Source organism: Arvicanthis niloticus, chromosome 2 (genome assembly GCF_011762505.2).
Source record: "Arvicanthis niloticus isolate mArvNil1 chromosome 2, mArvNil1.pat.X, whole genome shotgun sequence".
NCBI lineage: Eukaryota > Metazoa > Chordata > Mammalia > Rodentia > Muridae > Arvicanthis > Arvicanthis niloticus.
Genome location: NC_047659.1, coordinates 42,067,646 through 42,082,063, shown reverse-complemented (window position 1 = coordinate 42,082,063; position 14,418 = coordinate 42,067,646). Strand labels below are relative to the sequence as shown.

At 35.3% G+C, this 14,418-nt stretch overlaps 1 protein-coding gene across 1 annotated transcript in view; it reads left to right on the top strand.

Annotated features, from left to right (window-relative positions):
* The window catches only part of Scn1a (sodium voltage-gated channel alpha subunit 1), a 140,914-nt gene that overhangs the window by 111,899 nt on the left and 14,597 nt on the right, over positions 1 to 14,418 (top strand). The window contains exons 22-24 of the mRNA XM_076928839.1: positions 5,581 to 5,862; positions 8,090 to 8,143; positions 9,733 to 9,870. Of these exons, the coding sequence (XP_076784954.1) occupies positions 5,581 to 5,862; positions 8,090 to 8,143; positions 9,733 to 9,870 (474 nt within the window). The remainder of the gene's footprint in view (positions 1 to 5,580; positions 5,863 to 8,089; positions 8,144 to 9,732; positions 9,871 to 14,418) is intronic.

The following is a 14,418-nucleotide window of genomic DNA, read 5'->3' as shown; positions in this document are numbered from 1 at the left end:
TGTTTGTTGGGCCTCTCAGAGGACAGCCATGCTAGGCTCCTGTCTGCAAACATATTATAACATAGGTAATAGTGTCAGGCCTTGGTGCTCCCCACAAATCTACATTTTAAAATAATGAATAATGTTAAGTATATAAAGTTGTTAGAAAAGACCTCAACTTTGACCTTTTAGAAGATTATTAAATCCATAGTCACTTATTTTCATATGCAATACTTACTTTCTATAACAAATGGGTCTATTCTATCTTTTTACAGAAATCACTTTATCAATTATTGTTAATTATGCTTTTATCAATTATTGTTAGTAATGTTTTTCTGGAGTCACCGAAACAAAAATTCAGGGTAGATGCTAGGAAGCTGACTCCCAATTATTATATCTCGGCTCATAAATACCTCAAGGGCAGGGCAGTTCCTCACCAGCAATTTGGCATTGTAAAGTCAAAAATAACCTTTTGTTGATTCTGTTTTTGTATTTCTAGTATGAGGATTCTTCTACTTTGTAAAAATGTCATTATGGATGATGGTGAGGTTGGACATGATGATGATTGTAACCGGGAAGTGAGCTAGAATATCTTCAGAAACTCTCATTTTATTCTCCTTGGCGGCATAGAACCGCAATCGCTGTGTCAAAGCGTCAATCAGGCAGTCATTTTGTTTTGGGTTTTCCGTCACTCTTTCAAAGCATGTGCTTCTACGCAACACTATTGAGTAAAGCATGCTGCATAGTGCTCGAGAAGGAGTTAGAAAGTAATAAACGAGTTATCATCACGTTGCCCTTTGTGTTTTGCATGTCTTATGCACACTTTTGGCTGACAGCTTTCGAACATTTACTGTATTTCAAATTTCCAGTCCAAATTTTTTTCAACTTGTGAAATTGAACGTAATGAACTGATGTTGTGGATACCTAGGGTCAAATAAAACTTGTATTTAAATTAGTACTTTTAATTTCCTCAGCTGGAAAAATCGTGAAAAACCTTTTCCAAAGAACTCAAGTCTTAGTTGCTAGGGAAACAGACAGTGAGCATCATATACAAAGAGTAACACCAAATGTTCTGTCATATCAGCTTTCTAACTAATAATAAACTATATATTTCTATTTTATATAGGATAATCTTGCTCCAACTTGGATGGGGTGGAGCGGTGGTTCCTCCCCTCAGCCCTTTATTATGGGTACTGTATTACCCCTTTTGCTACCTTTAATCCTTGCACTGTGACTTATGTGTAGTGGGGTTGAGGGTGGGAACGGGAAGTGTACGATTGCACCACAGTAAGGGACAATACAGCATTTACTTCCAAATCCACTACTTTCAATGAGCTTACATTTCTTTGGGGACAAAAAAGATATCTCTGACTTACCGTCTGTGCATTGTAACCCCAATAGTACATATCTCTATTAAGTTTCACTGAATATGATTTAGCTATTGTATACTTCATTGTCCATTTATGGGGAAATTACTTAATTGGTGAGGGTGGGGGACCCTGGTGTAGGATGCTGATGAAAACATTGTAATTTGTCAAGCTCATGGTAGTGACGGAAGCATATACCCCTTGTTTTTAAACACACTGCTCTGGTCCCTCAACGGGCCAGCTACATTCCATCAGCTGTTGATGTGTGCAAGCAGAGGCCAAGGTGCAACAGACCAGGTATCTTAGGGTTGTCATTGGTTATGATCATTCTCATCCTTATTGCATAAAAATGTGTTATTTGCAGAAGGTAGCAAGGCAAGATACCTGTGAAACAAGGGAACACAGAAAAGATGTGTTTTAAGTTATAAAACCAAAACATGTGAAAAGTTAGCTTCATTTAAGTATATAGAATAAAATATGCTCAGAGAACAAAAAAATTATGAGAAGTAAGAAATTGATATATAAACCAACTCCTTTTAAGCCACCCCAATTAACTTCCCAGAATCTCAGAAGGCATCACAGTGAACCCCAAAATAAAAACAAACCTACGCTTCTGCTTCCTCTTAAAATGTAGGAGTCTTGTGTAAGAAAGATGATTTTTATTATTTGAAAGAAAATTTTTGTTTGGATAATTGAGACATTTATCTATCAGAAATATTCATCTTAATAAAATTTCACAACACTGAGTTTAGCTGTTTTGAAAACTTTTTACTTTTCATATTAAGAACTCAAGATTTCTACTTTCTGGGTTTTTTGGATTTTTATTCACATATTTTTTCTGTGTTTCTTAGAAAATCTATAGAACCCATGGTTAACAGTGACTTGAAAAAAAATCAAAACACCTCCACTTAGATGATACCTTCAAATGCACTGAAATTTCTAATATCAACTAGAATATTCACCTGTTGCTAATTTTTCATCAATTTAATCAGAAGTATGAACCATAAAGAAGAAATAGACTCAAAGAACTGATTGTGCTACAATACAGGAATTCTGCTGGGAGATGTCTTTTTAAAACATTGTTAGAAGAGACAACCTCTATAATTCACCCATTAAGCATACTTCTTTCCCAGACATCTCCTTTTATGTACCTTATAACCTTAATGTGCTCTTTCCAATTTATTTAGACCAGCTCTTTCCTGTGCATCCCACATGGGAGGCAATTACGAACCCTCCCTAGAGACTGCAAACAATTAATGCACGTCCCTCCCTACAGAACTAAGGGATGGCTGGACTCTTGGGAGAGGCAATTCTTTTGTGATCTTTTGCCCTGCATGTTAATGAAATCACAACTTTAAGTGGATTTTGAGTGGCAAATCCTCTGATCCTATGCCAAATGTTTTTCAAGACAAAGTTCCTTGTAAAATAAATGCCTTAAATCTATGGCAAGTTTGCACGTTTTCCTGAACTGCATTTCTATACAATATTTGACATCACAAATACACTAATGAGCATTAATTTTAATTCAAAACCAGTCTCTGTTTCAAAGGAAATCTCTCACATGTATTCCATTATGCAAACTGTTTTCCTGTGTGGTGGAAAAATCCTTAGCCAGACAGGCATGAGTACTGGAATTTTGACTCCATGACCCTCATAAATGTCAGATGGGCATAGTAGCTCACATATAATTCCAGAGCTAGGAAGATGAAACTGAATCTCCAGAGTAAGCTGGCTAGTCAGGCTAGCCCTGTCGTCAGGCTCTGAATTCAGTTGATGCAATAAATAAGATGGAACCCCACTCCCAACCCCTACATCTATTTCCTCTACATCTATACATGTATTTCCCATACATCCCTATGCCTCCACATATGTGCACACACATGTTCATGCATACCTGCACTCATATGTATGTACACCCGATATATACACATTAAAACATCATAATCTACCAATGGTATAGGAAAATAATTAACTTTCCCACAGAGCAGTCAGAGAAACCCATGAGGTTGCAACTCTTGAAAAAGAAAAAAAAAAATCTTGCAGGGTAAGCAGAAAAGAGTATGAGATGCCAATTCTGGTCTACTTACTGAACCTAATTTGTTTTAGTCTGATTTTCCAAATGACTCCCCAGCACCAAATTGTTCTTTCCAGTACTAAATTATAATTCCTGAATTCAAAGGTGAAAACTCGCATCTTTGTTAAGGAGGCTAAACAAGTGGGTAGAGTTAGACTCAATAAAAGACATGTTTGTTTAAGCTAAAGCCCCGAGAAGAGAGATTATTTCAAGCGTAAATACTTGTCAGGGAGTCTCAAAAAAAGACGAGTCTCAATTCTCAAGCTAACACATTCGCTTGGAATGACTGTCATTGAGGAGTATGAAGTGTATGCAACCAGTTAGAGAAGCTGAAAGGGGAAATACATCAGGATAGTGAGAACCCTTCAGCAGCCAAGTTTAGGACCTGAGCACAATTTCCAGAACTGACCCCACATGTAACTGAGTTCAGAGTCAAGAAGGAGAGCAGGAAGGTGGGCAAATGACAAAGGTGGAAAAAAGCAGCATGAAACCTACAAAATTGTATCAAAATGTTCAGTGTCCTGGGTTTTAAAAGTAAAAGGCTCGCATTTTAGTGTGGATTTCATATCCTCAGCAGACATAGCACTTCAGGCAGGTGGGAGATGAAGTATTCAGAAAAGAGAAGGAACTATTCAATTTCAGTGTCCATATCTCAAATCCAATAAACTATAACTTTAGAAGTACAATTTTTAAAAATACATAAAAGTATTTTTAATCCCTTCTTAATTATTAAAAAATTAATTTGAAGATAACTTTAAAAAGTAATACGTACAGGAAAGTTTGTGTGCTAATTCTTTTAGAGAGGCCAGAAACAAGAGATAGTTGCTCACTAGTTTCTCCACATCTCCTATCTTCTGCTTCTGCCTCGATAGGGTAATCTGAATTGTCTTCTTCATGTTCATCCCTCGTCTTTATTATTAATGGTTTCATTTCTCTCAGACACTTAACACAATATTTTGCATCCTCCAATGGCTATTGTTTCTTATAGAGTTCAGCCAGGGCTCAGAAGTGCAAGGAATTGGCTCTTATACTTCTGTCAGACAGGCAAAAACTTTATTCTAAAATTATAATATAATCAAAATCAAATAGATGCTCTTCTAAATCAAACTCATAAAAGCAGCAGGTGTTCCCTCGTGGGTGGAATTAATCTCAGTCATTCGTGTTCAAGTCTGAAATGCATCCGCCAAGTAAGAGCACATTAGGGCCAGCCTTTATCTCCCTCTTAGCTACTCATGTCCAACTCAATGGTGAGCTATAGAGAAGGAAGCCAGGACTACAGTGTGTCAAATGTAAAAAAAAATCCCATTTTAAACCTGTAGTCCTGAGTTAAGGACAAGAGGGAGGTAAATATCTTTCCCATAAACAAAAAAAAAAAAAAAATGGAGAAAATAATTTAGCACAAGACTTTACACAATCACATCAGAGTTAATAAGTACGTTTGACATCCCTCCTTTTCCTATTTTCCTGAGAAAATGATCTCTCTAGTGTTTCATTTAAGATAAGTTTATTGGAATAAACTCAGTAAATGAAACAACTGACACGACTGGAGCTTGAAATAAACGATGTGATGATCTCCGGAAATACATGATGCTAAATCGTCTTGCTTCTTATGCAAAAACTATTATTAGTTATAGCAATGCATGGATAATTAAGGCCAAAAATATACCAGGTGTTTAAAATAGTTTTATATTTATACATCTGAATTTTAATTTATATCTAAAGTATATTGGTCCAATCAATTCATGCCCAAATGTTTTAGTTCTGTTCTTTGAGATATTGTTTTTTTTTTTTTAATGAGCTAATCTCTTGCCTAGAAGTTCCTAGTTCCTACTTCTCTGTCCTCTCTCTCTCTCTTTCTTTTCACTACACATGTGTCTTCATCCAGTAGTAGACCCTCCCATTTTGCTTTTTCTTTAACTCCCTTTTTTATATCGAATTTCTTTCTTTTCTCCATATTCTTTGCATATTGCCTATATTTCTTTTCCAAAGCATAATGTTTAAGAAAGAATGCATTTTATTTTAAGATTATTTTTGCTTTGCTCTTACACAGATAGGTTAAGTAGTCTTGATAGAAAATAAATCAAAGATTCCTAGGGGAATGTCTTTTTGCTTTTAATCAATAAAGATTCTGACTTTTGTTTCTCTCCATTTGTGTATTAGGTGGTTGTGAATGCCCTGCTAGGAGCAATTCCATCCATCATGAATGTGCTTCTGGTTTGCCTTATATTCTGGCTAATTTTCAGCATCATGGGCGTAAATTTGTTTGCTGGCAAATTCTACCACTGTGTTAACACCACAACTGGTGACATGTTTGAGATCACCGAAGTCAATAATCATTCTGATTGCCTAAAACTAATAGAAAGAAATGAGACCGCCCGTTGGAAAAATGTGAAAGTAAACTTTGATAATGTAGGATTTGGGTATCTTTCTTTGCTTCAAGTTGTAAGTGAACACTATTTTCTCTGAAAAATTTTTATTGCTTGGAATAATAACAAAGTGATTATTTCAGCTGTTACTTAGTTAAGAAGAAACTTTATCACATTTTTTTCAGCATTATCTGTTAGTACAAATTTGTGAATCCAGATGAGTAGAAACATTTACAAACATAGTCAAGAGAGGTCAGGTATTTCTATTTTGTTCAAAGGTCTTATTTCCTTCTCTCTCTCTCTCTCTCTCTCTCTCTCTCTCTCTCTCTCTCTCTCTCTCTCTCTCTCTCAAATTCCTGTCACTTATAAAAAAAAGTTTGTTATTAACTAAATAAGGCCACTGGTATTTTGTTTTCAATTGCAGTTGAAAAGCTTGTTTTTTGCAGAGTGTCCTTCTTTAGTACACACACACACACACACACACACACACACACACACCTGAACTGTAACTAACATGTAGGACTTCACTGATACTTAGTTGCCTCAGTCTGGATTGGAGACTTGGGAAAGGTGGTTGGTTGTGGAGATTTTATTCTCGCAGTGTGATGGGAACACCAGAGTGTCAGCACTCAGGAGTCAAACACAAGTCTCACACCAGAGGAGCCCTTGTCACTGCTGTCGAGTACTGATTTACCCTAAACATCATTAGTTCCCCAAGATTTGTTTACAGCACACACACACACACACACACACACACACATACACACACACACACACACAAAAGGTGGAGATCCCTTAAATATATTTATCCAATGACACTTCTATCTGCAACAAAGCAGTGAGTGTAAACAAAGGCCAGGTATATTTAAAAAAAAAAATTACTGCTCTATTTGGGATTTTAAAAAAATACAAAACAGTTGTATAATTTGTCTCCCTTTTCTTCTTTAGGGGAGTCAGAGCAGAAATGTACTTTATTTGCCAGAATAAGTTTCAGATACTCAACCAGATGCAGTAAATAAGCCTAGGCTGTTCCCAGCACTTCTGCAGTTTTCACACACATCCTTACTATGATTATTTTATAACTTCCTCTCATTTGTTTTCTTGGCATCTCTCTCTCTGTCCCCTGCAGCCGACTCTGAATGTTTATACCGCAATATAATGATTGTTTTAACTGTATCAAGAATGATTTCTTAAGTATTACACTGGGTTCACCACCTTTCCCTTGCCATTCACACTGATCCAGTACTGATCCCTGCAGCATAAGGGTCTCTAAAACATATCATTCTGTTCAGAAAACCGAGGAAAGGAAGATCAGACATTTTCAAGGATCCTTTGAAATGCTAAGTGATTCAGAAAATGAAGAAGATGCTTTCTGCACAGAGCTCTTAAACATGTCTCATTACGAAGCAAAAATTCCTCAAGTGCCATTTTGCACTTGACTCTACCACCCACCTCTCTGTTGATTAGTAATTTCATAGAAATAGTCCAAATCACTTTTTTGTTCCTGTAGGAAGTGTGTGATAAATGGGTTCTATGATCGATTGACATAAGCCACTGACACATCACCCATTTCTCTCCTTAATATGAAAAGAATTTCTGTTTTCTGACTAAGATGCATTAGTCTCTGATCACACTCCCACGTCATCCAAGAATCAATGATTTAAAAGCCAAGATACATCACCAAAACCGTGCAAGGCTTCCTCTTTGACTAAGGAATATGCATTTCAGGTCCTGTAGCCTCAAATTTGTGTTCTAAGACACATGACAAATGACTGCAAAAGGTTAGAGGAGGAATCCCTCTTCAATGTGCAAATGACAAGTGTCAGTCTTATTTTTAAACACTTTTATTATTTTATTATTTATATTAACAAAATCTCTTCAGGGGCTACCCCACAGAAAATGAATATAGTGTTATTTCTGAAAAATTCTTAAAAGAATAGGCTTAATTTTTTATTTATGCCCATATAATCTGTAGACTGTAAGAATAAAGAAAAACCTTAAATACTGTCAATTTGATCTAAAGAGAGCAACAGTGTACTCATACATGAAATAAATAAATCTTTTAAAAAAAGACTTTTTTTCCAAATTATAATAGAATGTTAAGCCTGATAATTACTTTAGAACTGGTTATAAAATAGGAAGATATGTCATATCATCATTTTGTTGGCTTTTTTCAAAATCCAAGAAAATTTTGTTTTGAAATGACTTTAAAATATTTCTTTAAACATGTACAGTAAGAATACTTAGTAAGTATCAGTTTTGAAATTTAACCCAAAGTAAGTCATGCATGTCCTTTCTGACAGGCCACATTTAAGGGTTGGATGGATATCATGTATGCAGCAGTTGATTCCAGAAACGTAAGTATTCTTTATATCCAGTGTCTTCTGGAAATATTGATTGGGTGCTTTAAATTAGCTTACAGATTAGCCAAGCAAACTGACTCTATTTTAGCTAATAAAAAACATAGGAAGAAAGTATGTTGAGTTTTTACATGAGACGAGCAGGTTGATCAGAGATATTGTATTGAGTTCAGCCAAAAACAGAAGTTGAAGAAAAGAAAAAAAAACTCAACTCATTCATTTAATAAGCAACAGACATTCTCCCAAGTGTTCCTATTTGTGGTACAAGAGCAAATAAAAAAGTATATGACTGTCATCAATAGCTAAAATGTGCAGGTAAACTCCATGCTTCAAAGCCTGAAAGGCCAAAGATGCTGAGCTAGAAATCTTAGACATGTGTCACAGTCTTTTCCAAATCCATGTTTTATGTGAACAACATCCATACATCCACTGGAGCCTATATCAAAGTTGTTATCACTTCTACTTTATTTAAATCCATACTTTTTGTTTTTAGCTTTCAGATGTTCTATAAAATCACAGGTTTCCTCTAAGATTGATCTCCAAAACAGAAAAAAAAAAAAAAAAAAAAAAAAAAAAACCTGTGTTTTCTTCTTTCTTGTTATTTTTACTTCTTGTTCTTGTTTCAGTTTTCTTTGGCAAGCCAGACCTCTAGCTCACTATGTGGAAATGATAAACTTGGGATCCCCCTATTCCCCTGCAAACTTCCTGATCGCCTCTGGAACTGTCATCTCACCTTGTTGCATAGAGTTTGCCTTACATGTTCAGTTAACTTTAGTTCTGCTCTCTTTAAAAAGAGAAGACTGCATTAGGAACCTGTGTATACTATATCTTGACTCCTTTGTTGTGCAGTGTGAGACACAGCCTTGTGTCTATTTTTATAACCGCAAGTTTAAGGGTCAGTTATCAATGGAGGATTTTATAAAATAGATCACTGAGCATGTCTATCCAATCTAAAAATTTTAATGACTGTGTTAATGGTAGAGCGAGATGCCAGCATCCAGATGAATAATTCAGTTCTTTCATTTGCTGTATAGGCTCATACACAAATGAATCTTGATTATAAAGTTTTCTCTATATATTTATAAGAGCTAATCTTTTCACCAACATTGTCTTTGGTTGTTTTTAAGATAGGATGTTACATTGTAGTCCAGGCTTAGACTAATTAGTACTCAACAAGTCTCCAGCCTCAGCTTCCCAAATTCTGGGATTGCACAGACATAAGACGCCACCCTAGTATTTTCAAATAACTAAAAATCAATGAACTTAAAACTTACCAAATTAAAGTCTATTGTCCAAATAACAAAATATCAGTTATACTACTTAAAATTATGCAATTAGTTTTAGAATGCCAAATTTTATTACTTTTTACACAAAAACTTTTTGGTGCCTAAGTTCAGGAATATTTTTGTGGTTTTGGTTTTTTTGTTTGTTTGTTTGTTTTTTAGGGGGTTTTTGGTTGTTGATATGGGAATAAAATATACTAAATTATTTCTAAGAATATAGTCGTCTACTCTTGTGAAAAAGCACTGACATGTTTCCAACATTTAAACCTGCTTTATCAGTTAGCAAATGTTCTACATTGGCAGGTTGAACTACAGCCCAAGTATGAGGAAAGCCTGTACATGTATCTGTACTTTGTCATCTTCATCATCTTTGGGTCCTTCTTCACCCTGAACCTGTTTATCGGTGTCATTATCGACAATTTCAACCAGCAAAAGAAGAAGATAAGTATTTTTTTTAATTTTTCCTAACACAAGAAAATAGAATAATTAACATTCAATTTGAATTAGAATTCAAGATGAGATCTTGAATTTAGAAACCAAATAGCTTATGACCTTTTCCCATGTTTTATCCTTAATAATTCACCACTCGCCTTTATTTGCAGCTGGAAAAATCACTAGACGCTAGTAAAGCATGTGGAAAGGTGGAGGAGGAGAGATTGGGCTTGATCAAAGAGCACTGACATATGCCTGTACTAAAATATCACACTAAATCCCATGACTATACACAATCACTAAATATCTATCATTCAAAATAAGGTTCAGTGTATATACTTCTTTTGTACTCTTTTCCATTTCCACTTGTTTCTTTCAGCTTTTTAATTAATAGCATCTATTTCCAGTCCTATTTTAGAAATTGTTATTTTGTCTATTACCATTTATAAGGCATGTCTGATTATTTCAATTATATATGTGCACTACAAAAAGCATGCAAGCAAATATTATTGCTCAGTAGTAACCATGATCCACATTTCATCTTTGTCTGCTCAAACATTTGCTATGAACATTCTCCGTTTTCAACTACGTCTCATTTGATTTTTCTTTGGAGATGGGCTCACTTTTCAATCCAGGCTACCCTGATCTCACTACATAGCCCTAAGTAGCCTAAAACCAGTAGCAATCCTATATCTGTCTTTTAAAAAAAGTTGGGACTACGGACACACATCACATTGTCTGACTCTTAAATCTCCTGTGTACATATGTGGCTGTGTGTGGCTGTGTGTGTGTTGTGTTGTATTGTATGTGTATTCATGTCTGTGTGTGCAAGTGTCTGTGAGAATGAATGTGCACATGCATGTAAAAGCCAGAGGAAGACAATAGATAACTTCATCAATCACTACCCACTGTAATTTTTTTTTTTCGAGACAGGGTTTCTCTGTATAGCCCTGGCTGTTCTGGAACTCACTCTGTAGACCAGGCTGGCCTCAAACTCAGAAATTCACCTGCCTCTGCCTCCCAAGTGCTGGAATTAAAGGCGTGTGCCACCATTGCCCAGCCACTGTAATTTTTTAACACAGGATTTCTCATTGAATCTGGAGCTCTTCAGTTCAGATAGCTGGCTGGCCAGTGAGATTAACAGATTCATCTTATCTCTGCATCCCCAGCACCATGATTATGAGGACACATTGCCATGCCCACTTTAACATAGGGGTTGGGATCTGAGCTTAGATACTCATGCCAATGTGTAAAGCATTTATCACTTGAGCCGCCTCTGAAATGCATTTTTAAAAATTACAGTTACTTATTCATGCCACACTAAGTGTGTGGTAGTCAGAAGACAACTTATAGGAGCTGGTCTTCCTTCTTCCATCCTATGGGGGACCAGGAATTGAATCCAGCTGATTAGTCTTGTGAGCAAATGTCTGTATGCACAAAGCCATGGCCCCAGCCCTCAATGTTTTCCAATGTACAATTTTAAATACTTTTATCACATAGATTTCTCAGTTTGTTAAAAGTGTTCATATTTATTTATCATAACTTGGCCAACTTCATTCCATCTAATCTTTAGTGACTTAAGTAATATTTTTCCTGCAAAACATTTGAGTTTTTAAATCTTTTCTTACAATAAATTCCAGAGTGAAATATTTTGCCTCCTAGGAGTAATGTAATCAGTCAACTGAATAAACCATGTGAGCCTGACCTTGCTCCAGCTCTCACTGACACAGGACATTCTCTTTAGTTGTTAATATTTGACATCTCTTAAAGGGAAACAAAATTTAACTTTATTTTGTGTGTGTGTGCATTTTATGGCAAATAGATTTGAATGTGTCCAAGTGCCTCCCTGCTAATTATGTTTCTTTATGTCCCATGATTTCATGGTATTTGTTTGATGTATTTATTGTTTATTTATTATGATTAACAAAAAGGAATGTGTGATTTTGTCAAAGGTTTTTTTCTGCATCTAATATGATGATCATGTGATTTTTTTTCTTTCAGTTTGTTTATAGAGTGGATTGCATTGATAGATTTTCTTTCATATACTGAACCATTCCTGTATCCCTGTGATGAAAAGCTTACTTGGTTGTAATTAATGATGTGTTTGATGTGTTTGGTTTGTGAATATTTTATTGAGTATTTTTGCTTAGACATTCATAAGTGAAATTGGTCTAAAATTTTCTTCCTTTGTTGAGTCTTTCTGTGGTTTAGATATCAGGGTAACTGTGGCCTCATAGAATTACTTAGGTAGTGCTCCTATAGTTTGTGGAAGAGTTTGAGGAGAATTAGTATTACATTGATGGATTTCTATATATTTAACCATTCCTGCATCACTGGGATGAGCTCTACGTGATCATGGTGATGACATTTTATGGTGATGATATTTTTGATGTGTTCTCGAATTTAATTTGGGAGAATTTTATTGAGTATTTTTGTATCAATGTTTATAAACAAAATTGTTTTTGAAGTTCTTTTTCTTTGTTGAATCTTTGTGTGGTTTAGGTATCAGAGTGACTGTGGCCTCATACAATGAACTAGGTAGTATTCCCTCAGTTTCTATATTGTGGAATGGTTTGAGGAGCATTGGTATTCATCTTCTTTGAAAGTCTGGTAGAATTCTGCACTAAAACCATCTGGCCCTGGACTTATTTTGGTTGGGAGGCTTTTAAAGCCTGTTTTTATTTCTTTGGGGGTTGTAGGACTGTTTAGATGGTTTACCTGCTCTTGATCTGACTTTGGTAAGAGGTATCTGCCTAGAAAATCATCCACTTCATAAACATTTTTTAGTTTTGTGGAGTATAGTCTTGTGACATAAAACCTATTTTTTTAATTTCCTCAGATTCTGTAGTTATATCTCCCTTTTTATTTCTTATTTTCTTAATTTGAATACTGTCTCTGTGCTTTTTAGGTTGGTAAGGTTTTGTTTATCTTGTTGATTTTCTCAAAAATCTAGCTCTTGGGTTTGTTGATTCTTAATATTGTTCTCTTTGTTTCTGATTGATTCATTTCATCTCCAAATTTGACTATTTCATCCTCTTGAGTGTGTTTGCTTCTTTTTGTTCTAAATCTTTCACATGTGCTATTAAGTTGCTAGCATGAAATGTCTCAAATTTCTTTATGAAAGCATTTAGTGCTATGACTTTTTCTCTTAGCACTGTGTCACATAAGTTTGGGTATGCTCCATATCAATGAGGGCATTGGGGCGCCTTCATTTTCATTGAATTGTAGAAAGTCTTCAATTTCTATTTCTTCCCTGACCAAGTAAGTGATTATTGAGTGGAGAGTTGTTCAGTTTCCATGAGTATGTGGGCTTTTTATTGTTTCTGTTTTTGTTGAAGTCCAGCCTTAATCCATGGTGATATGATAAGATGCAAGGGGTTATGTAAATCTTCTTGTATCTGTTGAGGCTTGCTTTGTGCCCAATTATATGGTCAACTTCAGGGAATGTTCATGAAGTGCTGAGAAGAAGGTATATTCTTTCATTTTTGGGTGAATGGTTCTTTAGATATCTGTTCAATACATTTAGTTCATAACTTCTATTAGTTTCATTGATTCTCAGTTTAGTTTCGGTTTCAACGACCTGTCCATTGGTGAGAGTAGGATGTTGAAGTTTCCCACTATTATTGTGTAGGGTTCAAAGTGTGATTTGAGCATTAGTAAAGTTTCTTTTACAAATGTGAATGCCCTTTTCTCTAGGGCATAACTGTTCAGAATTGAGATGTCATCTTGGTGGATTTTTTCCTTTGATAAGTATAAAATGTCATTCCCATCTCTTCTGACAATTTTGATTCAAAGATTATTTTGGTAGACATAAGAATGGTTATTTCAGCTTGTTTCTTGAGTCCATTTGCTTGGAAAACTTTTTTCCAGTCCTTTACTCTGAGGTAATGTCATTCTTTGTTTCTGAGGTGTGTTTCTTGTATGCTACAGAATGATGGATGTTGTTTACATGACTAGTCTGTTAGCCTGTGTCTTTTTATTGGTGAATTGAGTCCACTGATGTTCAGATGTATCAATAGCAAATGATTGTTAGTTCCTGTTATTTTGATGTATGTGTATGATTCTCTTCTTTTGGTTTTACTGTGAGATGATTAATTTCTTGTGTTTTCTTGGGTGTCGTTATTCTTCTTGTGTTGGAGTTTTCCTTCTAGTATCCTTTATAGAGATGGATTAGTGAAAAGATTTTCTTTAAATTTGGATTTGCCATGGAATATCTTGGTTTCTTCATCTATGGTGACTGAACGTTTTGCTGGGTATAATAGTCTAGGCTGTTATCTGTAGTCTCTTAGGGTCTGTAAGACCTATGTCCAGGATCTTCTGGCTTCTAGAGTCTCTGCTGAGAAGTCGGGTATAATTCTGGTACATCTGCCTCTATGTGTTACTTGGTCTTTTTCCCTTGCAGCTTTTAATATCTTTCCTTTTTATCTGTATATTTAGTGTTTTATTATGTGGAAGGAGAAGTTTCTTGTCTGTTCCAATCTAGTTGATATTTTGTAAGCTTCTGTAGCCTTTCCTTTTTTTAGGTTAGAGAAGTTTTCTTCTATGGTTTTGTTTAAG